A 24,862-nucleotide genomic window follows, 5' to 3' on the forward strand; every position below is an offset into this window, starting at 1 on the left:
TACAACTAACTCAACTCAAATTCTTGACTAAAAACTCTTCTTGGAAGCTGCTACTGGAAAGGAAGGGTCTCGTTGCTATGTGAGAAGCTTAGCCCCCTGCTCCGTACATGTGTGCTTGAGACACACACATCAACGGTGAAACTCACCTCCGCAGAAGGCAGTTCCTTAGCTCTGTGCGTGTTCCTCCTTTACCACCCATCTCCCTGCCAGGCCTCCTGGGTAACACTGAGAAATCGATGGTCACTGGGTGGTGTGGCATCAGTATGAGTCTGATTAAAACAGAACCTTTCTTGTTCTGACGAGCACAGAGAACCCCTCCCCAAGCCAGCACGGAGGCCAGGCCTGAGCTCAACAGCAGTCATAGGAAGACCACTCACAGAGCAGGCTGTTTTCAGCTTTAACTGCTCCCAAAGGCCCTGGTGTTTAGGGCTCTAGATTGCTAGTAATCTAACTGCAGGGATCTCCTCCTCAGTTCATTCCCCTAACTTACTACTGAGAATTTACCTCCACTGCAATTATTAATGAGACCTAGAAAACAGGGAAATTATAATGAATGATTTATTAGAAGGGTAACCCCCCCATTTGTCATTAAAAAATATGGTGAGTATTTGAATTAACCAGTTTGGTTTTTGTGTCTTATAAAAACTGTTTCAAAAGGATCAGGGTATCTGTTGCTCCTTTCATTCGGTTCACTTATACTTGGACAAAAGTCAATGAACATAAACCAGAGTTGGTTTCAAGCTGTCAAAACTGTCAGGGACATATTTAAAATGAGTAAATTTCCAAATGAGGCCCATTTCAGTGATGTCAAAGGGCCTATATTATTAAGGTACAAATAAACTATTAAATAAATAATACATTTTTGACACTGCTAACATACCAATGCCCAATTCCACCAACAGTGAAACTCTCAGAGTTGAAGTGCTCCCACTGGGCAGGCCTCCGTTTGGCCAGTGCTCAGAGAAGGACCCAGCACGTGACGGGCACTGGGCTGTTGGGTCAGCACTGGGATGCACTTGGCACTAGTCGTCAAGACCTCATGCCACCTTTACAGATGCGAAAGTCACATTCAACGTACATAAAGCAAGATTCTGTGTGGGAAAGAATGTTGTTCCAGCAATCTTCAAGTTAATCATAAAAAGAAAACTGCTACTTAGAGACAAATAGAAAACATAAAATTCATTTTAATCTCTCTATATAAAACACAGCCTTAGCACAGAACATCTGACACACATGAAATGCATTTACGGGATGCACTAAAGGAGGCAAATCCTTATTAAAATATTTGGCCTAAACCTCCCATCTTTTAAATAAACTCCATGGTAGTTGCAAAGGTGGGAAATAAGCATCTAGCTACCTAACCTAGAAAAAGATAAGTCTATTTGGTCTCTGCAAAGTACGTACTAACCATTCTGAGTCTCGCCAAAGTCAGTTCTGCACATAGTTCGCTTACCTCAATCAACTCTTCTCCCACAGTTACCTTAACGTTTTGGTTTTTTCATTTCTATTGCTTTTTTTTATGGCTTCTTGCTGTTGTATTAGGGCGTACAACACAGATCAGAGATTTTCATTTCTCAGAGTTTCTCTCTTTGAGAAATTGGCACTTCGATCCTCAGCTTAATAGCTACATACAAGTGGATCCTACTAGCATTGTTACCAATCTTGCTGCTTATGAAATCCCACCACTTTGGCCAAAAGAGTGCCCTGACATTAAAATCTTCTTAGGTGAGCTCTTTCCACCCTTGAATTCTTTTATTTAAACAGGTGTGTGTGTGTGTAATCAGGTATATGTCATAAATGTTCTACACACACACTCACTCTGCTCTTTACAAGTGAAGTGTCTCTCTTACATAGAAAGTAATCACAAGGGTATTAAGTGCTGAAAATAGTTACTTAACATTTAGATCATACAAATGCTAAAGGTAATGTGATGACGTAACACCTAAGAGGTCAAGTACATCATACATGATTGTCATATGTGCATGCATGCTGTGTTCATTGGTTTTCAATCACTTTTCTCTTTAATCAGAAAGTAAAAGAGCTTACCTTTGTATACTGAGAGCACAGCTTACAGTCACTATATCTCAGCCTATTTTATACAAGTGATATGGCTACGAAGGTCCGAGGAGAACGAGAATAAAGTGAGATAAACGTGCTGAAAACTGCTTAAAAGTATTAACCTGAAATACACAGAGGGTCCAACACCAGTTTTAAAAATACATTAACGAGGTATCCCAGCTCTTCAATTAATAATGGTGACTGAATGATTCATGATTTCCAAACATTCACCCAGTTTTTTAAAAAAGACAAGGTTAACACCAGCACAACCCGGCAGTGTTTGGTTCCCGGTTAGCAACTGGAGAGGAGGGCTACGGACGCCCTCGGGACCTCTCACTGCCCCTCACCATGCGCTGCATCGAGTCAGCATGAGGTATGTAGGGATGCTACTCGACCGACCAACCACCTTGCACAAGAGATGGGGTGCTCCTGGAGCCTGAAGGAACACAGGCTGCAGGCCACATCCCTGGCTGGGCGCCAGCCCCATGCAAAGAATATGGCTTCAAGGAGGACCCTATCTCTGAGAAATTATAATAGTGCTAACTGACACAGTCAGGAATGCAACTATCCAATTTACGTACTAAAAAAGTGTAAAAACTGTCAGAAGATAAAGCACAGCTCACACACTGACTCTGAGTGCTGCACTGGTCTGTAAAGTCCCTGACAAGAGACTGCACTAGGAGAGGTTAAGTACAGATATTGCTACGTTTCCAAAGGAAAAGTTTTTAAACAGACACCGTGGCTTTGAGTCAAGTATTGCTCTTCTTTAAAATGTTCAGTCACTGCTTTCCAGAAGGAGGTGTCAGAGTGCTGGCTCTCAAAGCTGGAAAGCCTCGGGGGTCACAATGCTCTTAAGACCAAGACATAGAAATTGCCATTTCAAGCCAGACAACCTGATGGTTCTAGAAGTCAGAGAAGAAATCTTGAGGGCCCAAGTGAATAATAAATGGTGCGACGCTCAGAGGCTGGCAATAGGGGCTGTCAATGAAAAAACCACCTACAGTGGAGAAAAGAGCAGAGAAGCAAAACTTGATGTTAATTTCACAAAATTTGGTGAAGCCAAGAGCTTCATTTATATTTCTCTGCTCTTTCGGCTGTAAGTGGAATTTTCATTACAAAATGAAGGGGTGGGAAGGGCACAAGGAGGGGGAACACTTAATTCATTACAAAATGTAAACAGTTGAACTTGCAGTGGTTACCACTTCTAACAAAAGACTGACAGCTCAATTATTTTAAGTAAAGCAGAGAAATGTAAAAGTTTGCAGCAACTGGGCAGGTTTACAACATGGTTAGTAACTTCCAACAAACAACAAAATTAAAAAAAAGGACTCGGTAGAACCGTTTGAAATGACTGCCATCATGTTGGAAAACAGCACAGCCCTCTCACCGCTGCACGGGGTGAGCTACGAAGCTGAGTCGGCTACTTCCAGATAATTTTCTAAGGAGAAATCTCCAGAGAGACTCCAACTTGGAATGCAAATTTGACGATCAATTTCAAATGACAATACAGCTGCAGCTGCCAATTAATAGTATTCCAAAAACAAAGAGGACTATTGTAAATATTTAATTAATAAAAACTGGACACTACCAGCCATGCTTTTTCTTCTCAGTGATGGCTCTGTTTCATCCATAGGTCAGCAAAATGAATCAATGAAACATGTGGAAACTCCCAGCCAAAATGGGCCCTCCTGTTCATGTCTAGCTACTAATGTACAGGATGCGAATGATAAGGTCACAGCTATTTCTAGCAAGTGATGAGGTTTTATTAAAGTATCACCCACCACTAATAAAGACAAAAGGTCAGAGAGCAGAAGTAACGAACCATTATGTAATAAATATACATCTGAAAAAGGACCCTACATTTGTTCCAAATTGCCCATTTCGTTCTCATTTAGTGGTCACAACGAAATCTGGCACATAAATTTTCCACATTTTGTGAAGCCCGTTTTCACTGATAGGCAGTGTTGTGCTCCAAAATACAGAATTTAAGAGGGAAGAGGAAAGCTAATTCTTACTAAAAACAGACACTTTAAAGACAAAGTAACTCATAAATATCATAAACATCGGGACCACAATGTTGCCTTCATGGGGGTGAGTACCTTAATGAAACCATTACCTTCTAGTGACATCATAGGCTTTCCAAACAAGGTGAGAATGCAAGTGGAAGACTTAGGTCTGCACCCTTTACAGAACAGCACAATGGTACCAACTGATCATTTGTCACCAGCTTACTCAGGTGTCTTAAAAATAAATGCTGACCCATGGCTGAAACCTGTCACTTTTCACAGCAGCACTCAACAAGAACTGGGACAATTGAAGAGCAAGTTTTTATGGGGACCCTGTTGCTGCTTTAGATTCTGATGTAATTGAAGAGGAAAAGAAGACCCTTCAATGAATCCCAGAAAAACTGCTAATCTTCTAACTGCATGAAAAAAGCCAGGGAGTGAACACAGTATCTTACAGAGTGAAGAAGGCCACAAGAACAAGATGGTGACTGATTGGTTAATTTATTATTTTTTAAAACTTGGGAGTTCGGAAACTAAAATAATCACACTCCTCCTTTCCATCTCTGGGTAGTGCCTCACTTGGACAAGCGATGCTCGGAGAACGTGACCCCCTGGCTCGAGGGGAAGCCCTTGCACCGCAGGAGCACGAAGGGCTCAGGAAGGAAGGAGACTGGCTCAGACTCACAACCGCCTTGGCTTTGTTGCAGCAGTTTTCTTACAAGTGAATGGGTTTCTAGGGCTAAGTTATCGGTTTTCAATTCCTTGTAATTTTATACCAAAACATATCAAAAATAAAAAGCTAAAACAATATTCAAACCCATATTTTATTGGCTTTAATTACACACTTCAATATTTACAAAGTTAAAGTTAAATGAAAAGTCTCTATTGTATTAAAAAAAATAACTACAGCCCGAATTAAAGTGCCCTGGGGCGAATGCGTATCCATCAGCTAGGAATCAGTGACTGCGTCAGGAACCAGGCGGCACTCTGTGTCACAGCAAAGCAGTTTATTTGTGATCAGTGTTTGAGACTCTGTACATCCTTCACAAATTTAATTTCACATAATCTGATACTCCTCTTAAACTGTGAACTGCTAGACTTACTTCCCTACAACAGAAGGGCTGGTATAAGTTATTTTCCGGAAATGAGGTACCGTTTCACAGAACTAGTTTCTTTTTTTGTTTTCAAGTTTTAGAGAACTAAATTTGCATTTGTTAAAATCAAAAAGTAGGAAAGATGTTCTTTACAAATAATTTTGATCAAGTATGTGTTCAAAGAAAGCAGGATAAAAAGGCTTTTTCTCTAACATTCTGTATTTTACTGTACTGTTGTTCGATAGGAATTAGCTTCTGTCATTTGCTAAAAGAATGAGTAGTGGGGGACAGGATATGTTGGGAGTTTCATAACGGGTAACAGAACCATTCTCTTGGGTAAACCTACAGAGAAAAGAAACGGAGAGGACTCCAAATAAGTTTAATAATCCAATAAAAATTTCAGGTAAAAAAAACCTTATAATAATTACCATTAACCTTTTCCAGATTAGTCAGTCAAGATGCACCACTTTGGAAGAGGCCCACAAACCTCTCTCACAGACCTCCAACTTTGAAACTGCTCGTAATATTTTGATAATATCTTCCACTCCACATGAAGGTGCTGCATCACAGGAAGAATGATGCTCAGAAAACAATTCTGTGTGAGCGAGCTGCCTGGAACTCTCAGTATCAACAGCAACGCTATTGATGGATATTCTAAAGTGACTCTACAAACCCGCACTGGCTCTCCATTTGGTAAATCACATTCTACAGGAGAAATAGGGGTTGTAAAGATTCAAGGCACATCTTTCTGTGCCAGCCTGAGCTCCCCAGAAAGACAGTTCCAAGCGGAGCTGTGACCAGGTGCTTATCTGGTTAATGGCTATTGCCAATATTGGCGTGGCAAATCTGGAAAGATTAATAATCACTTCCTTAATTTTGTAATTAATGAGTTCTTGTGGCCTCACAAACTCCTGCATACTCAAGCATGATTTGAAATCTGCTCCTGTTCCTGACCTAATCTCTAACCTACGGAGAAATCACAAAGCAGCAACAGCAGGGTAGTCAGCGCACCGGATGATCAGAGGGAAACCACCCCGCATGCAACAGCTTTACAAAGGCCAGAGACATATCTACCTTACAGCCAAAATAAAGCGTCGTTTTAGTAGATAGGCATCACAGTAACATTTAAAAACCAAATCCTTTATGTGAAAAATGGGGGCATCAAATGTCACCAGCTTTGGAAGTCAGTATATGGCACATGGGAGAGAGAAGCCTTCTGCAGTGTGGGGGCTCGGAGGCCGCAGGGTGGAAAGTACGATGTTAGAGAAAAGGGAGGAACAAGAGAGAAAAATTAAAAAGACTGAGGTTGAATATAGCTTAGAGCCTAGATATGAAAGTGTTTTAAAGGGAAAAACAAAGCTCTAGCAAACCTGTACTAAAGAACATGAGACTCACTGTGTCTGAAAGAAAGACACAGACTTAAGAACCTGCCCTGGGCGGCAGATGCTCGGGTGCTCACACAGACGTGTGACAAGGAGTCAAGAGTCAATGTGTTTGGACAAACTGACCAGACCTAGTTCCCGGGAACAATGCGGCAGTCAGGATACCCAGAAGCTGGCTGAATGGTAAAGGCAAATGGCCAAATCTAAAGGAGCTAGACAGTTTGAATTTAGAGGCAATTCTGGGTGAAAGCACACTCTTGAATGAACCCCCACTACCCAATCCCCATATCTGAGAACAAGGGGAATCGGGGGGAGCCTTGACCCAACCAGGGTGTGCCAGAGGGGATGGTCAGGTAAAGGACGAAACTCCAGACTCTGTCTGCACTTTGCCTTAGAGAAAACTCACCCCAAATACTTGACCCTTGCAGCTTCTCCGCATCTTTCCAGGATATAAATTGTCTATCTTAATGGGAAAAGTGGTCGAACTGTTCACATCCTACTTATGTCTAGAGTCATGAAGCCAGGTGAAGTTTCGACTTGGCAGTGTCTAAGGACCCATAATTTCCATTCAAACAAAAATGGGAAGCTGATGCATGGAGACAGAGCACAATGAAAGGCCTTGAGGCTCCTGCGAAGGACTAGCCCCCCAGGGGGCCGTACACGCAGGGTCTTCCCCATCTGTGTACACGAGTGCCCGGCCCGGGGTTGCATTGAGGCACACACACTCACACACGCTCTTCACATGCACACCCAGGTTCTCCTTTCTTCTCTCAGTGACAAACATCCTGCAGATGGCTGATTCTAGAATATGTAGCACCTGAGTTAGGAAAAAGGTCTAAGAGAGCATATCACTGACTCCAAACCTATTGCCTCCATTGCCACATAAACCTCATTCAAAAGTTATCCAAAGGGCCACTGAGGTTCATTTCTGCATTTGCTTAATGTTTTGTTTTGGAGGGAGAGGAGACACTTGCGTGCTTTTCTAACGTGTACTGCCGACTTTCTGCAGTAAGCACTTATGTGACACTGCTGGTGATACCCCCTTATCAACTCTCTAGGCCCATCTACTCCACTTCTAAAGCAAAATTTCTGGAAAAGGATGCTGGCTACAAATTTGCAGTGAACATTTTCTATCCCTAACTTAGATCACCCACAGTTCACAGTTTCCAACCAGAAACTTAAATGTAGCTACATAATTGGCAGGCAGCCAAGCTAGAAACTGTGTATGGCCCTTCGGTAGCCTTTGAATGGAGTGTAAGTTGGCTGTAAGAAGAACTACTTAAAATACTTAATTTCAGTATGGTCAGAAACAGGCAATTAGAACAAGCAGTCCTTCAATCAGGCAAAGCGGAGAGAAGAGCAACTCCAACCAAACCAAGAACCACAAGGTTGTGGCATTTTCAAAGGGAATTTAAGTTGGGTCACTAGAATTAACAGGTCTGAGATCCTCCAATTCATTTAAAGAAACCCTAGATACAAACTGTACTTGGGATTGCTGTGACAGAGTCACTAATAGGAGAAACCAGTAAGACGGTGTACATACCATAGGCAGGGGCAGCTGTGCTGTAACCATATGGTGTTCCATAGCCTAGTGCAAAGAAGAAGAGAGCATGTCAGTCTACGACAACAAGAGGCTGGCACTGGCCCAATTCACAAGTAACACCAGGCCCGGTACCATGGGCCTGAGGACCTCCTTCCAGACATTGGAATGAGAACCATGCCCGGAATGGCTCTAACCTACCAATCCCTTCAGGCCTTCTGGAGTAAAGCCTTCTGCATGGCCTCCGAGATGCCCCTGACCTACCAGAACATCCTGGCTCTGTTTCGCCAGACTCACCTCACTCTACTGTAATTATTGATTCCTTGTCTGTGTCTCCCATTCCCACCAGAGTAGCAGAGACACTTGCATCACCTGAATTCAGCAGAATGTCTGGCATAGAGTAACCACTGGCTGAAAATAATTTGTTGAGCAAAGGAATACTCAGAATGATGCAAATGAGCCACTTCTCAAAGGCAGAAACCAGAACTTTTCAAGTCTCTTTTCAGAAAGTAGTGACAGAGCAGGCTGAAGTCTCAACTGCCACTGAAGGTGGCACAGGGATCAGGCACATGGCCTGGGGGCAAGTCCATGTCTTGCTGATATCTGAACTCCTGGCCTCAGTACGGGGGCCCCCAGTAAACACTGGTGAACCGACATTAGTATCTGGTGCCTATGATGAAAAAGGCTCATATTGTAAATAAAAACAAACACAAAGAACACAGAAGGTTTTGAACCAGTTAGTTCTGGCACAAGTTTCTTATATGTCCTTAGACAATATAATTTGAGTTACCACTTTCTCATCTGTCTATAGAATGGGAAGCTTCCCCAGCTACTTTGTAGTGTCATAGGGATTAGAAATACTTTATTAATAAAAGCTATCGGGCTGGCCAAATAGTCCCTTATGCTTTTTTGGGACCAATGGCTCTAGTTGCACTTAGCTGTTTTTAACTTCATTTGAAACAATTTTGTTAGATTGCATTGTGACAGCTGTCGTATATCATGCATTTCTTAAACATCAAAATTCGTGAATTTTTGTGCAGCCATTTTAATATTGCAGATAAAAGAAAACATGGAACATCTTTGGCATATTGTGCTTTATTATTTCAAGAAAGATAAAACCACAACTGAAATGCAAAAAAAGATTTGTTCAGTGTATACAGAAGGTGCTGTGACTGATTGGAAGTGTCAAAAGTAATTCATGAAGTTTCTTGGTACCATTAACATTTTGGCCAAATAACTCTTTGCTGTGGGCTGTCTTATGCATTGGAAGATGTTTAGCAGCAGCCCTGGCCTCTACCCACTAGAAGCCAGTAGTGGGAGAGAGCTGACATACTCAAAATATCCAAAGCAATAAAGTTATTGGTGAAAATAAAAAATTTTTCTTTTACTTAAGGTAACAGACTTCTTGGCCAACCCAAAACAGTATTTAAAAATTATTCAGTAAAACAAGTTAAAAAATATGAATACTGTATCACTTGGGTAAATTTCTAGGAAAAAATTGATTTCTAAAATAGAACAAGGACATGAAACCTACATGGGACCCTTCAGATTGTACCCACATCAAAACAAGCTTTTTTATGTTGCAACCCTTTTATCTGTATCATTTCTCCTACACTGATTTTTACCTCCTCCTCCTCTCACTGACCTACTGCAACTCATCATTTCTTTCAGTACTAAATGTCACCTCCCCTGTGAAGTCTCCCAAGCTTGCTGGTCCTTCCTCTGCCCACTCATGTTGCAGCTCTCATCACACTGCATGCTGTTTACACAACTCTCTTCTAACCCCATCTGACCCCACTAGGGCAGATACTAGGTCTTGGTTGCCTATGAATGACCAGTTCCAAAGCTCTTGTTAGAGACAAAATACTCAAATGACTGGTGAACAAGCAAACTGCTTTTAGGGACTAACTGAAATATTTTCTGAGAGATGAAAATTTTTTCACTTTTTATTCTATACTTAAAGTCATATAAAACTAGGGGTAATACCAGTTAGTCGTTCTCGATCTTACTCGTAGTCTTTGATTCTTAGGGACATGTCTCAAGACGACACAATGCAGCTGAAACAGGCAGCAGGAATAGTATCAGAGGCCAAAAGAGAAATTAACGTTTAAAAAGTAAGTCGTGCATCAATCCAGAAAAAGGTAGCTGGCTGGCTAAAGGTTTTTTAGCAAAACCTCCTTAGAGATGAAACTAAATTACTTAGCAGCCACAGAGCAGGCCACTGGGGCTCTAATCCTGGCTTCACTTCTCAGTGGCAAGGTGACTTTCAATTGTACCTGTTACTTAACCTTTCTGAAACTCACCATCTTCTGCAGTAATTGCATTGGCAGGAAAATGTAATTAAATAATATATGTAAAAAAAATTAACTGCAGTCTCTGCTACACAGAATAGACTCCGCAAACAGCATATAACCTATTCATAATCTAAAACGGACTTATCAGAATCTTCTCTGAGCCACAAAAGAACTTCATGCGTAAAGGCTTCTGGAGAAAGGCCTTTCACAGAGGCCAGTGTGCAAAGCTGCAAGAGAGAAGCTACCACAGAGCAGACAAGCCCAGTGGTGAGCAGACACAGGGTCCCTTCCACAACGACTGCCCCTAGACAGTGGCTGCTCACCACTCGAGCAGGACGTGAACATTCCCAGACAAAGCAACCACAGACACAATGAAGCCCACGTCATCAGAGGCAAGAAAGTTCATCTCAGTAACTTAACTGTTATTATTAAATGAAAGCTGCTTCCTTTAAATAATGCATTAAATAAGGCAAAACAGTATTACAATTTATTAAAAACAGTGAGTTGCACAGACGAATGTCTTAATTTTGGACACGAACTGTATCAAACTATCTTCCCCCCACCCATACACTCATCTCTCACTCTTCCTTGTCCCCCAAAATGGCACAATCCTCCAATCAAATTCATCTAGCTAAAAATCCTGGGAGATACCCTTGAAACTTCATTCTTTTTCATGCTCCATATTACACCCATCAATTCTGCTTCCAAAGCACTCCTCCAATCTACTCCCCTCCTGCCACCCATCTACTTCCTTTTATCCACTGGAGACACCTCCATTGTTTCTTGCCTAGGCTACTAGTTCACAAAAACCTTGTCTTGTCATGCCTACTTTCATTCCTGCAATCTGTTCTTCACACTATAAAGTGATCTTGAAAAATAAAGTCTGATCTTGTCACTTCTCTCTTTAGAATCCTTCACAATAACCACTGAACTTAGGATTCTAAGACCAAAATCTAAACCACGGTCTCCAGGACTGGGAATCCAGCTTCAACTCAAATCATTTCCCCTCCCACCCCACCCCAATGATTTCCACATTACATTCTGACCTTCTAAACACTCTGATGAGCCAAGGTCCCTACCCCCAGCACCACAGGTCTCTACACATGCTCCTCCCTCTGTGTTCAACTGTCTCCCACCCCAGACTCCTCCCCAAGTTAACTCCGACTCACTCTTCAAAGCTCAGTTCAAGCATTACTTCTTCAGGGGAACCTTTAGGGGCCCAACAGACGAGACCGGGTTTCTCTGTTCCATCCTCTCACAGCACCATGTCCTTCTCCTTCACTGTAATCGTCTCGGTCTATAGCGGTGATTATTTGATTAGGATTTCTCACCTTTAGAACAAAATCCACGTCTGGTGTATGCCAAAGTAGACACACGCTTGTTTATTGGAATAAACAAGTCTATTATTTATATGAGCTATGCCCTTACTGGATCAAGTTCTAGATGTATAATTACTAAATCACATTATCCAAAAAACTTCCCAAATGGTCTATTCAATTCTTCCTTTGGAAAAAAAAGAAAAAGAAAACACATCTACGTGAACTTTTAAAGAGTGTTACCTAAAAAAGTAACGCCACTTTCACCTCCATCGACGACTACAGGCAGTGCCCTGGCCACATCAGAAGCTGTGTGCTTTGAGCGCCTCAGGGACTGGACGGCAGTGAGGGCTGCGCGCCCACTGCTGAAACGATGCCCGGGTCAGCACAGAAGGCCAAGAGAAGGCACCTTTTCCATCTCCCTCAAGCCACGTGACGAAGTGGAAAGGGTAAACTTCAAAACTACAAACATCTCTATATTCAACTCTTTGCCTTATCTCCCTAAACCCTTTATTTCCTCACCTTGAAAACGGAAACCATTTCTGTGAGGAAACACTCGGAAGATTACAAACAATTCAGTGAACTCGCTTATGTGGAAGAATCAGGTGCGTAGTAAGCTCTGGATAAATAGGTTCCGCATTTTCTCTCCAAGCACTTCTTCAGTCTGTGACGGCTCCCAAACACGGAGTTAAGGAAGCGCTAGTAACGGCCAGGCTTCACCACGACTAAGTAACCTCTTAGCAGCTCTCCTTCTATGCTGTTACATCCCAGCCTGTCTCCCGTGTCCCCAGGGAATGCACCCTGCTCCTCCACCCAGCCTCCTCAATCTGTGCACTACCTTTTCACTTCCTCATTGTCAAATACGTCCCCTCAACCAAGTGCAATATTCCTCATCTGCCACTTCCCTCCAGGAAGCCTCTAGACACTCAACAGATTCCATGGAAAACCTATGACATTCTGTGGATTCTCTTCAGTTTCTGTGCTCACCCATCCTATACCCGTGTTATGTTTCCAGAGATCGTGTGTACAGCCCTGGAAAATAAAGGAGATGCTGTTCTTCAAACTTTGGCCCAGAAAGGGAGGCCGATCTCTTAAGGACTGTACTCTACCTGGAGCTATGTATCCAGGAGCAGCCGTGGCCCCGACAAAAGCTCCCCTTGTTAAAGCTCCTCTTCCTCTGCCCCGGACAGCTTGGACTGCTGCAGACACAGCTGTGTTCACAACACCCTTGGCCTGTTAAAAATAACACATTGTCACTACTGAGAGAAGTAAGAATGATCATCCTATTATCTCTGTAATGTACAACCTCTAGGAGAAACTTGAGCCTGTAGATGAGACAGTGAGAGTCCTCCAGGACCCCAACCCTTCAGTCCATCACCTGTAAAATGAACGTGACACCTACCTTACAGAGCCGTTCTGGAGAATACGCTGAGCACATAAAAGTGTGCAGATAACTTTATTTTTTAAATCCTCACCAAGGACACGGTTATTCATCTTAGAGAGGGAGTGAGGGAGGGAGGGTGACAAAGATGTCAGAAAGAAACACCGGTTGCCTCCTGTGCGCCCTGACTAGGGACCAAACCCACAACCTAGGCGTGTACCCTGACTGGGAATCGAGCCTGCAGACTTTCAGTTTACAGGACAAAGCTCCACTTGACTGAGCCACACCTGCTAGGGTACAAATAACTTCTTTTCACTGGAGGATTACCCAAAAAGTTCATTTTCTACATATAAATTTCAGTATCAAATTATATCCAAAGTCAATTTAGGCCTGACTAAAGTAATTATAGACACTTGATATCCAGGTTCGAAATCCACTACATTCCCTGCTCACAAATGTAACAACAAACCGCCTAGAAAAGGCTGAGAACATGAATGGGGTTTTTAATAAAAGGACTAAAGAGAAAAAGAACAAAGATGTGGATGCCAGTTTCTGCTTGTAGTTACTAAGACCTCAGGAAGGTCATGTGGTTTCCTTGAGCCTATTTTTTCTGGGGTGTGTGTGTGTTTATTGATTATAATAAATACCAACTCTAAGGTCACTTCCTGCTCAAAAGTGCCACAGATTCTGGTAAAGCCCCATCACCTCTCTCACTAACAGCCTCCCCAGGAACTGAAACATGACAACGATGCCCGCTAGGCTTTCCTTACTCCAGAGCACAGAGAGCAACTTAGAAAACACATGTAAAACTCTGAAATGCCAACCAAGTCAGTCAAGGAGTAACAGTCACAGGGCTGCTCAAACATCCATCCCCCAAACTAAACTTTTAAGAAAGTCGAAGAATATTTATTTCAAATTAACTATTATACTTACTTTTTAATAAAAAGATGCAACACAAACTCAAGCTGGAAACCACTAATATTGCCCACCACAATAAACAGAGAAGAGAGCCGAGCCTCCAAGCTCACTGTATGATAAAGTCAGCAGTAGCTCAGAGCTCACACGCATTCACCTCCTGCGGAAATACCATCATCCTCTGCTTCTCCTAGGGTAGCTCTGACTGCGCGTGTGATTGGGCAGAAGACAGTTCAAGGTTGAATGTGTCATGCACAGAGAACTGCCATTTTTCTTTGGGGCTAAAAAAAAATCCAACCCACACATCCAAAACAGACCGCTTACTGGCTGTCAAGCACATTGAGCACAGGAGTTTTATAGCTTCTAGTATGGGAAATTTCTAAAAATGGGGGAACTTCAAGCAGACATTTTCTTTAACACAGCTTAAGTCAAAAAGTAGGCAGCAACAGTCTTACAGTAACAGGGTGACCTCATACAAATCAAGCTCATTCCTACTAGAACCGGACCTAACTAACAAGCCTAACTAACATAGGCTTTTCAAACACTAAACAGAACTTACCAATGACAAGATGTGACCCATAGGGAAAACACACCAAAATAAATAAGGTAACAATCATCTTTCTAATAATTTAGAACATATTCTAGAAGATTTAGGAAAAGAAAATCCACTTTTCTCTCTCCACATCTTCCTCTGCAATTTAAACACTTTACTTTTATTTCATCTAAGTTAATTTTACTTGTTTATATTTTGAATCCTAAAATTTAAGCAGTGATTATAGTAAATAAAAGAAGGGGAATACAAAACAAGTTTGTAACATGCATATAATAAGCAATAGTAGAATGCCCATGTATCTGGAAGAAGAACCTGGTTTTAAGGGAACCTGTATCATTAATCAACTATGTTACTAGATGCAATATCTTAATTTCTTGGGGTCTTGTTCCCTCATCAATAAAATGAGATCAATTCTACCCTCCTATAATGGATTCACCAAATGTAAGAGAAATTGTTTCACACAAAATCTTAAAATAATCTAAGCTTCCTTCATTTTAATTGCTTTCTTTCTATTACATAATACCTTCAGACATTATTACACAAGTACTCTCCATGAAGAATAGAATGTGTCTTTATTTATGTATCTTTTATCCTCACAATCATGTACATGGTATATGATATGTTTAGAGGACATTTTTCCATGAATAAAAACGTGGCTAGAAAAATCTGTTATCCCACAGCACGGAATTTGGGGTCATCTTTTCCAAATACCTTGCTACAATCAAACACTCAGCAACAATGACATTCCCAATCAAGCAACACAAGGTCAAGTTCTGCTGTACCACCTCCAAGAGAAAATCCAAACTGAATAATGCAAAAGTCAAACCAGAAAAGGAAATGGAAGAGCATCTGCAGACGCTGAGGAAAGTGAGCCCAAGTCCTCTTGGCAGGTTCCCTAAACCAGATGAATGCTAACACCTCATTCAAGTCCAAATCCCTCAACACCCCGCCTCATCAAGAGTGACCTGAAGCCCCCAAACAATGCCATCAGTCTCTTTTTATTATATCATTTAAGTAGAACCACAGAATAGGGAACCACTAACACATTTATACTATTAATGATCTAATCCAAACCAAAAGCTGCTAAATCCAAGAAAAGACATAATTTGAGAAAAAGCTAAGTGGCACAAAACAGAAAAGGAAATAATTCTGGTAGCATTTTTGAAAGGTATTACAAAGGTTTAATGCTCAACTCATACCTGAGGGATAATCTTCTTTTTCTTATTATTTGCTGCATTGGGTCCAGAAAACAGCTTCTCCAGGGCAGCTAATGCTGCACTTGCCTTTGCCACTTTCTTATTTGGACCTGCACCTCTGAATTTCTGTCCATCCACTTCTACCTAAAATGGAGAACAACACTCTGCAGTTATCCCATGCAGTTCCTCTATGCAGTTTAATTCAAATGGACCATAACACAGAAAACCCCAGAAGTCAAATTGTGCCACAAGAAGTCAATCAGTCTATTCTGAGCTTACATATAAGCTCAGGCTGTCCTGTGTCCTTGAGGAGAAAGCAAGGTTGGCTTGTATTCAAGTACACACCTCCATTACAAAGCGTTTGTCATGGCTTCCACCAGTCTCCGAGATGAGTTCATATTTAAGACCTCTTCTTTTCTCATTGAGCTCCATTACAGGATTTTTGCCACTTGCTGTGAGGATAGGGCCCTGAGTTCTGACCTAAAAGAAGGTTCAGTCAAATAAGATTTCAGAGTATTAAATTTCTTATTAATTTGATTATACTATGCCTCTGTTGAAAAAAGAGGCTCAAAAATTGTACTGTAAGACAATTTAGAGGCATTTAGAGGCCAGGATAAATGCTTAACCTCCACATGCAAAACATGTGGAGACTGCAAGCAGCAGGTCCCTGACCAGGCTGCCTATGAAGCTGGCCGGCCCCAAAAGAGCATTCAGGAGCGACACAGCCTTACCACAGCCTGGCAGTCAGGGCTCTGATCTGCAGCATTCGTGATCTAACAATAATCGTCTAAATGACTACAGCAAAGTAGATGACACAGGTGAGACTCACATGACACCTGAGCACTCACTGTTTTTCATCATCAGAATTAGGAAAAAATAACTCAGTTTAGGAAGTGGAAAGAAAATGCCCCTTCACACCTCTCAGTCTCTCTAAAGAGATTTAAGGGAACCTAAAGAAAAAGCAGTAGGCTACAGACTATGAATCCTGAAATTTAAAGATAACAGTAAAAGCAGTCATTCCCTCAAGGAGCTAGAGTATCGTGGGAAAGCCAGATATAGCCACTGAAAAGCAATGTACACTACAGATCAGATGTAAGCTGTAAAAACACAACAGAAGGAATCACTTTCTTGGGCCATCAGGATAGTTTTCCAGGAAGTGACAACACGAACCCACCCATAAAAGCAAGTGCCACACCATCATAAGGACGAAACAAAGGAGAAGGGCATTCTGGACAGAATCAATAGCAGGGTAAGGAGAGAAAAGAAGAACCCAACTGGAAACGCCCTTGATGGAGCCACATCATAAATAAAGAACTCTGTACCACATACATGGGCTTTGACTTCATCATGGGCAGTGGGGAGCCACTGAAAAGACTTTAATCTGGGGGGGGGGTTCATAATTAGATCTGTGTTGTAAAAAATTACACTAAAAATATAAAAATAAAATTACTCTGAGTGGTAGAAAAAAACTGACTTGCAGAAGAGTAAGAGTCAAAGGTAGAAAAGTAAACGATCTGGCCAGGATGGAGGCATAGGTAGACACACTGTGCCTCCTTGTACAGCCAAAAGAAAGACAACGACAATTTAAAAACAGAAACAACCAGAACTGCCAGAAAAATCAAAGTATATGGAAGTCTGACAACCAATGACATAATAAAGAAACATTCATCCAGACAGGTAGGAGGGGCTGAGATGGGCAGAGAGAACTAAAAGGGGGGAATGTGGGTGGGAGGGCGTGTGCAGGGCGGAGGGGAGTGAAGGGGGGAAGATGGGACAACTGCAATAGCATAATCAATAAAATATATATTTTTTAATTTAATTTATTTATCTTTAGAGGGGAAGGGAAGGAGAGAAGGAGAGAAATATCAATGTATGGTTGCCTCTCGTGAGTTCCCTGCTGGGAACGGGCCTGCAACCCAGGCATGTGCTCAGACTGGGAATCGAACCACAATCATGTGGTTCGCAGACCTGCACTCAATTCACTGAGCTACACCAGCCAGGGCCAATAAAATGTTTCTTTAAAAAAAAAAGAATATGAAGGCTCAAATGATGAGAGAAGTTGGCTCAAAAATAAAACAAACCACAAAATGCTACAACTACAATTTTGAGAAAGAAAAGACCCCAAAATTGAGTACTTTTTGAGGTCAGAGATCATGTCTTTAATTCCANTCAATGTATGGTTGCCTCTCGTGAGTTCCCTGCTGGGAACAGGCCTGCAACCCAGGCATGTGCTCAGACTGGGAATCGAACCACAATCATGTGGTTCGCAGACCTGCGCTCAATTCACTGAGCTACACCAGCCAGGGCCAATAAAATGTTTTTTTAAAAAAAAAAGAATATGAAGGCTCAAATGATGAGAGAAGTTGGCTCAAAAATAAAACAAACCACAAAATGCTACAACTACAATTTTGAGAAAGAAAAGACCCCAAAATTGAGTACTTTTTGAGGTCAGAGATCATGTCTTTAATTCCACACCACAGTAACTGCTCAAGAAATACTGAAAAAAATGAATGCCCCCCAAAATTATTCTATGTAAACCCAAGGGACTGCAAGCCTCTTAATGAGTACTCATGTTGATCTGATAGTGGGTGACGCTGTAGAAGTAAAACACTGGACTATTTTTAAAGACAAAGTTAATAAACATTTCTGGATCTTTTGCAATAAATATCACTTTTTGAAGAGTTTTCAGAATCTGTATTTTTTTAAATTTCAGGGCAAATTTCTAATATCCAGTTTTAAAAGATAGTAAGTAATTTGAGGTCTGTGGTAATATATATCTCTTTGCTTTCCAAACTTGAAATCACTTTTATAAAAATAAGTCAAGACATAAAAATATTTGGGGCCCTGGCTGGCGTAGCTCAGTGGATTGAGCGCGGCGGGCCTGCGAACCAGACGATTGTGGTTCGATTCCCAGTCAGGGCACATACCTGGGTTGCAGGCCGGTTCCTTGCAGGCTAACTACCAGCAGGGGACGCACAAAAGGCAACCATACATTGATGTTTCTCTCCCTCTCTCCTTCCCCTCTAAAAATAAATAAATAAATAAAATCTTAAAAAAAATTTGCCTTTCTAATCACTACCACTCTAAATGAAGAACAGGGCTCTGTTCCCTCCCCCGTGTTGCTATGTCACACAGATAAAGCACTGATGCACTCACTGCCAAAAGCTCCACAAACCCACATTGCTCTCTCTTCTAATTCCCTTTGAAACTTAACTTTCTGAGACTCATGACTAATGAGCTCTTTCTCTTCTTAGTGTCAATATTTCCAACACTGCCAGCAAAACATCTTGCCCTACCTGTGACTACCACCTGTGAATGACTGAAAAACCAGCTACCATGTCTTCTATCCTCCACATCACATGAAGACCCAGGCATGGTTTTTGCAAGCCTCGGTTCCCACCAGGACCCCCAAACTGGCCCACCTGGCACTTCTAAATATTTTCTTTCACAACTCCTTTACACCCCTAACAATGCCTCTGATCTACAATGCCTTCTTTCAACCTCTTCCCTAAAAAATCTTATTCATCTAAAACATAGCTCACATTTTACTTTCTTTGACTTTATATGTGTATGTTTCATAATCACTTCCCCCTTGGAAATTTTACATTATACTTATTTTGCAATCAGAGAGCTTATCACATTACAGTATAATTAGTTACAAAATGTCTTTTGTCCTTCTAGCCTGGGGGCATCTTGGGGCTCTGGATACACTTTCTCCAGCAACTGACAGTAAACAGGTACTAACGGGATTTATAAGGTGAAAAAAACATATAGTCCTTAATAAATACTCATTCTTACAAATGACACAATTTTTAAAATGTTAATGTAAGCCCCTGCTGTTACCTGAAAGCCAATTTTCCTTACATAGAATGCCATAACAAGGGCCCCCCGAGTTCCCATTCTGTCACTGCTCAGTGCCCGGAATGTGTCCCACCCCGTTGTCTCTGGCAATGAACTCCCATGTCAGGACTTCCCCAGAGGATGAGGACCGCGCCAGGTCGAGCTACGCCTTTCGCAGAGCAGGTCCGCCTCAGTGAAGACCCACTACTGCCAGCTCAGCACAAACTTCAAATAATCCTAAATTTCCTGCATGAGATCTTTTGTTTTCTCTTCAGTTATTGTTAGTATACTTGTTAAATGCAGCAAAAGGGACATGCTAATTAAATGTTGTATGTAGTACATAGCACATTTACAGATATTTTTAGAATTGAATGGAAAAAAAACTAAGATGTAAAACTGCATAAAAATGACTGCCTTCAAAAAAAAAAAACCCACTTAACACAAAACAGCCTGGGTGGAAATAAACTAAAATATTAATAATGGCTGCTTCTGGAACATATATGTTTGAATATACTTTTGATTTTATTTACATTTTCCCACATCTCTCAAATTCTCTGCAGTGGATACTGTTTTTGAAGGAAAAAGTACAGAAGTATACCTCTAAGGTACTGGAGGTTTCAGTTGTAGAATTTCCAGTATTATTGCTTGAGTTTGAAGACACGGTTTCATTTTTGCTTTCATTATCTGATTTTTCATCGGAACTCATACATTCAATATCTGCATCAAAGCCTGTTGGGTATCCCATTGCCTGTAATACCTGTACAAATTACATTAAGATTCGGTTTTATTAAAAATCCAGAAACCACAGAGAAGAAATGAACTACTGAGAACAACAGTTTCAAATTCACAACATCTGAATCCATGAAACACCTTATAGGAAGAGAGGGATGGTACAAAATCCTTGTTTTTACCTACCCGGGTACCACCACTGAACAACAATTTTCAACCTCTGACATCTCCTGACACACGTAAAGTAATTGTTAAAATTCTGCAGCACACCAAGAAATACATATTTTTGCCAATCTGACAAAAAATACGTATAATTTTGATTTATTCACAGCAGATGATTAATGTTGTGTTGGCTGTTGTCATTTTATTTGACAATCTAAGAGAAAAGAGGTCAGTGCCCCTGACTAAAGAGTCAGGAATTTCACATTTTAAAAGTTCTGTGGCACACCAGCTGAAAACTGCTGCCATAGAAAATGGGAAAAGCTCCCCCAGAGTAACTAATTTACATTAAGGACGATGGAAATGCAAACCCACAGTTGCTCCTGGTTCATTTAATTCGGAGGTAAAGGCAGAGAAAGTAAACAGCATAGCCAAGTTCAACCAATGGGGTGAGGGAAAAAGTAAAATAGTACATTGTAAAAAAGTACCCTGGACCAGAAAGAAAAAGACAGGAGAGTCTAATCCTGTACTTCTCCACTGGCCCTCAATTTTCCAATTTACAAGAAAGGACTTCTAGATTCCATGACTCAATCCATTAGTAGAAATTAGCAAAGAAAGTCAATCAAGAAGTTCTCTCTGCCCCAGAACAAATCTGCTGGTCCATTACAAAGTAACACCTGAAGCTTTCTACTAGGGACCTCTCCGCTCTTCATCGAAAGCGTGACTGAGGCCTGGAAGAGAGGCTCCAGGCTCCAGGTGCACTCTCTGCACCGAGGGTCTGCATCTCCACCCCTGCCCCACCAGGACTTCCACAGCTTCCTCCGGTGGTCATTCTTCTTACGGTTCCACTCAATGCCGGCCTTTTTAAAATAAGCCTTTTTTAAAATAAGGTTTTCAGAAATGTGTGTGTATTTACACACAAACGAGAGAATTTGTTCACTGGCATTTTTACAAGACTCTTTTAAACAGGTTGGTACTGGATTGTCAGTTACTAACTCAAAGGTTTGTATCAGAAAATGTAAAGATAGGTTTCTAAAGATTCCTGTATTTGTATCTAGTTTTCAACTGTGTTAAGTTGCTGGAATGTAAAAGAACATATTTCTTTACAATTGCAGCTACACCTAACAGGGGTCTCTCAGAAAACAACTCTGAAAACTAAGGCGGGGATGCCCAATCTGCAGCCAGTGGATCAAATGTGGCCCAGGATGGCTGGGAATGCAGCCCAACACAAAATCGTAAATTTATTTAAAACATTACAAGATTTTTCTGTGACTGCATGTCACAATGTATTTAATGTGTGGCCCAAGGCAACTCCTCTTCTTCCAGTGTGGCCCAGAGACACCAAAAAGTCGGACACCCCTGGTAGAGAATGCCAGGGATGGAGACTTGGGGAGGAGATTACAAAGGGACATTAGAAAACTTTCTGGGTGAGAGAAATATTTTGTATCTTGACTGAGTTGGTGCTTCCATGATTATAATCGTACAAAAATCATTTACCAGTTATATGCATAAGTTATACCTCAATGAAGGTGGTTTTTAAAAGACCAAAAAACCCCACAACAACCTATTTTGATAATCACTCAAATGACTAGCCAGGCAGGCCAGCCTTTATAAACAATGCCACCTTATATAAATAAAATAGTACTATTCTAAACAAAAAATGAGCACAAGTAGAACTCTGTACCAAGAGTACTTGAAATTAATTCACGTGGAAAACGTGGCATCCTGTTGAACACTTTTAATCATAAATAAGTTGCTTGTATTAAATGAGAATAAAGTCAACTTCTAAAAGTAGTCAGGTAATAATACATCATTTGGTTTTACCCTTATTGGTGTTTTGTAAAGAAAACACCTTCTCCAGTGAGTACTGCAAATATGCTCTTTCTGCAAAACTTCATCTCTGGGATAATACTTATTATAACAAGCTGCAGGTCAAAAGCCGAGAGTCATAGGTAAATGTGATTTGTTAATTCCGAATTTAACACAGTTAAAATAGTCACATAAATTACTTAACACCACTTCTATCTACCATGTTCTCACATATCAACTTTCAAAAACTTACGTTGGATAGGAAACTCAAATTCACACAAAACCTGTAGTGTGGTATTTACTTGTGACTGTTGTAACTTATCTCAATACATTTATAAATAATTTATATATGAAAGGAGACCCCCAAACCCAGAATTACCTTCCAGAGTGGGGCCCCTTGTAATACAGGCTTCCCCTACTAGGTGAGTGTTCTGGGACCCATCTGTATCAGTGTGCCCGCTGGTGCTGTTCTGAGAGGCTGCGTTCTGCTTCAGTGAATTTTTTTGGACACTCCTCAACACACTTGCCCATTTCATGATCGGTGATTTAGGGGTACACCTGCCCACACTGCGCTGAGTGTTCAGCAGTTTTTGACCAAACATGGCATGGCCCCCGTGCCCCACCCTCCCTAATTCGATCTCATCCCAAGTGACTTTTTTTTGATTCCCGCATATGAAAAAACTGCTCAAAGGGAAACGTTTTGCCAATGTGGAAGAGGTGAAACAAAAAAACAGCAGAAGCACTAAAAGACATCAAAATCAACTAGCTCAAAAACTGCTTTGAGCAGTAGAAAAAGTCCCAACAGGTGTATTGCATCAGACGGAGAGGACTTTGAAGGTGACTAAAGTTTAAATATGTAAGACTAAACACAAAATTTTTTATAAATAATTCCAGGGTTGTTGTGGCAGTTCCCCCTCATAACTGATAGATAATCTCAAGGGATACAGTATACTTATAATGCAGCTCAACTGACAAAAATTTCAAATTCAGCCATTTTTTAAAAAATATATTTCATTGGTTATGCTATGACAGTTGTCCTATTCCCTGCCCTTCACTTCCCTCTGCCCTGCACACCCCCTCCCACCCACATACCCCCGCTTTAGTTCACGTCCATGGATCATACATGTAAGTTCTTTGGCTTCTACATTTCCTATACTCTTCTTACCCTCCTCCCTATTTTCTACCTACCATCTATCCTACTTATTCTCTGTACCTTTTCCCCCTCTCTCCTCCTCCCACTCCCCTGTTGATAACCCTCCATGTGATCTCCATTTCTGTGGTTCTGTTCCTGTTCTAGTTGTTTGCTTAGTTTGCTTCTGTTTTTGCTTTAGGTGTGCTTGTTAATGATTGTGAGTTTGCTGTCATTTTACTGTTTATATTTTTTATCTTCTTTTTCTTAGATGAAGAAATCCCTTTAACATTTCATATAATAAGGGCTTGGTGATGATGAACCACTTTAACTTGACCTCATCTGAGAAGCGCTTTATCTGCCCTTCCATTCTAAATGAGAGCTTTGCTGGATAGAGCAATCTTGGATGTAGGTCCTTGCATTTCATGACTTGGAATACTTCTTTCCAGCCCCTTCTTGCCTGTAAGGTGTCTTTTGAGAAATCAGCCGACAGTCTGATGGGAACTCCTTTGTAGGTAACTGTCTCCTTTTCTTTTGCTGCTTCTAAGATGCTCTCTTTATTTTTAATCTTGGGTAATGTAATTATGGTGTGACTTGGTGTGTTCCTCCTTGGGTCCAACTTCTTTGGGACTCTCTGAGCTTCCTGGATTTCCTGGAAGTCTATTTCCTTTACCAAATTGGGGAAGTTCTCCTTTATTATTTGTTCAAATAAGTTTTCCACTTGTTGCTGTTCCTCTTGTCCTCCTGGTACCCCTATAATTCGGATGTTGTTGGAACAACATCCGAATTATTAAAATTGTCCTGTAGGTTCCTAAGCCTCTCCCTCATTTTTTTTTATATTCTTGTTTCTTCATTCTTTTCTGTTTGGTTGTTTCTTTCTTCCTTCTGGTCCACTCCCTTGATTTGAGTTCCAGCTTTCTTCCCATCACTATTGGTTCCCTATACATTTTCCTTTATTTCACTTAGCATAGCATTCATTTTTTCATGTAATATGTGACCAAATTCAACCAATTCTGTGAGCATCCTGATTACCAGTGTTTTGAACTCTTTATCACTTATTTGTATTTTTCTGGAGCTTTGATCTGTTCTTTCATCTGGGCCTTTTTTTTTTTTCAGTCTTGACATGCCTGTTATGTAGTGAGGGGCGGAGCCTTAGGTGTTCACCAGGGTGGGTCAACCCATATCAGTGGTTTGTAACACTGTCCGTGGGGGAGGGAACAATGCCACTTACTCAGCTCTCTGCCAGATTTCAGTCACTTCCCCTGCTTCCCACAAGCAAAATAGGCCCTTCTGGTGCTGGTTCCCGGGTGGGTGGGTGGGTGGGCTTGTGTACATTCTAGGACCCTGTGGGTCTCTCCAACGAACTCTCCTGTGAGGCTGGGAGTTTCTCCCACTGCTGCCTCAACCCCCACTGTTTTTTTTCAATCAGTGGTTTGAGGCTTTATTTCCCTGAGCTGGGGC

At 41.3% G+C, this 24,862-nt stretch overlaps 1 protein-coding gene across 6 annotated transcripts in view; it reads right to left on the reverse strand.

The window, feature by feature from the left end:
• Positions 1-1,507: 1,507 nt before the first annotated feature.
• The window catches only part of STRBP (spermatid perinuclear RNA binding protein), a 133,673-nt gene continuing 110,318 nt past the window's right edge, over positions 1,508-24,862 (reverse strand). For 4 of the 6 annotated variants that reach the window (XM_037036906.1, XM_037036909.1, XM_037036908.1 and 1 more), the window contains exons 13-18: positions 20,174-20,332; positions 16,081-16,215; positions 15,739-15,879; positions 12,800-12,923; positions 8,084-8,128; positions 4,873-5,500 (exon numbers count right to left, since the gene is read on the reverse strand). In XM_037036906.1, coding sequence (XP_036892801.1) covers positions 5,424-5,500; positions 8,084-8,128; positions 12,800-12,923; positions 15,739-15,879; positions 16,081-16,215; positions 20,174-20,332 — 681 coding nt within the window. In that variant the 3' untranslated portion in view covers positions 4,873-5,423. The other 2 variants (XM_037036910.1, XM_037036911.1) reach the window with 2 other exon arrangements.

This window comes from Sturnira hondurensis, unplaced genomic scaffold (assembly GCF_014824575.4).
Source record: "Sturnira hondurensis isolate 20B ecotype Veracruz unplaced genomic scaffold, ASM1482457v3 Scaffold0022908, whole genome shotgun sequence".
Taxonomy (NCBI): Eukaryota; Metazoa; Chordata; class Mammalia; order Chiroptera; family Phyllostomidae; genus Sturnira; species Sturnira hondurensis.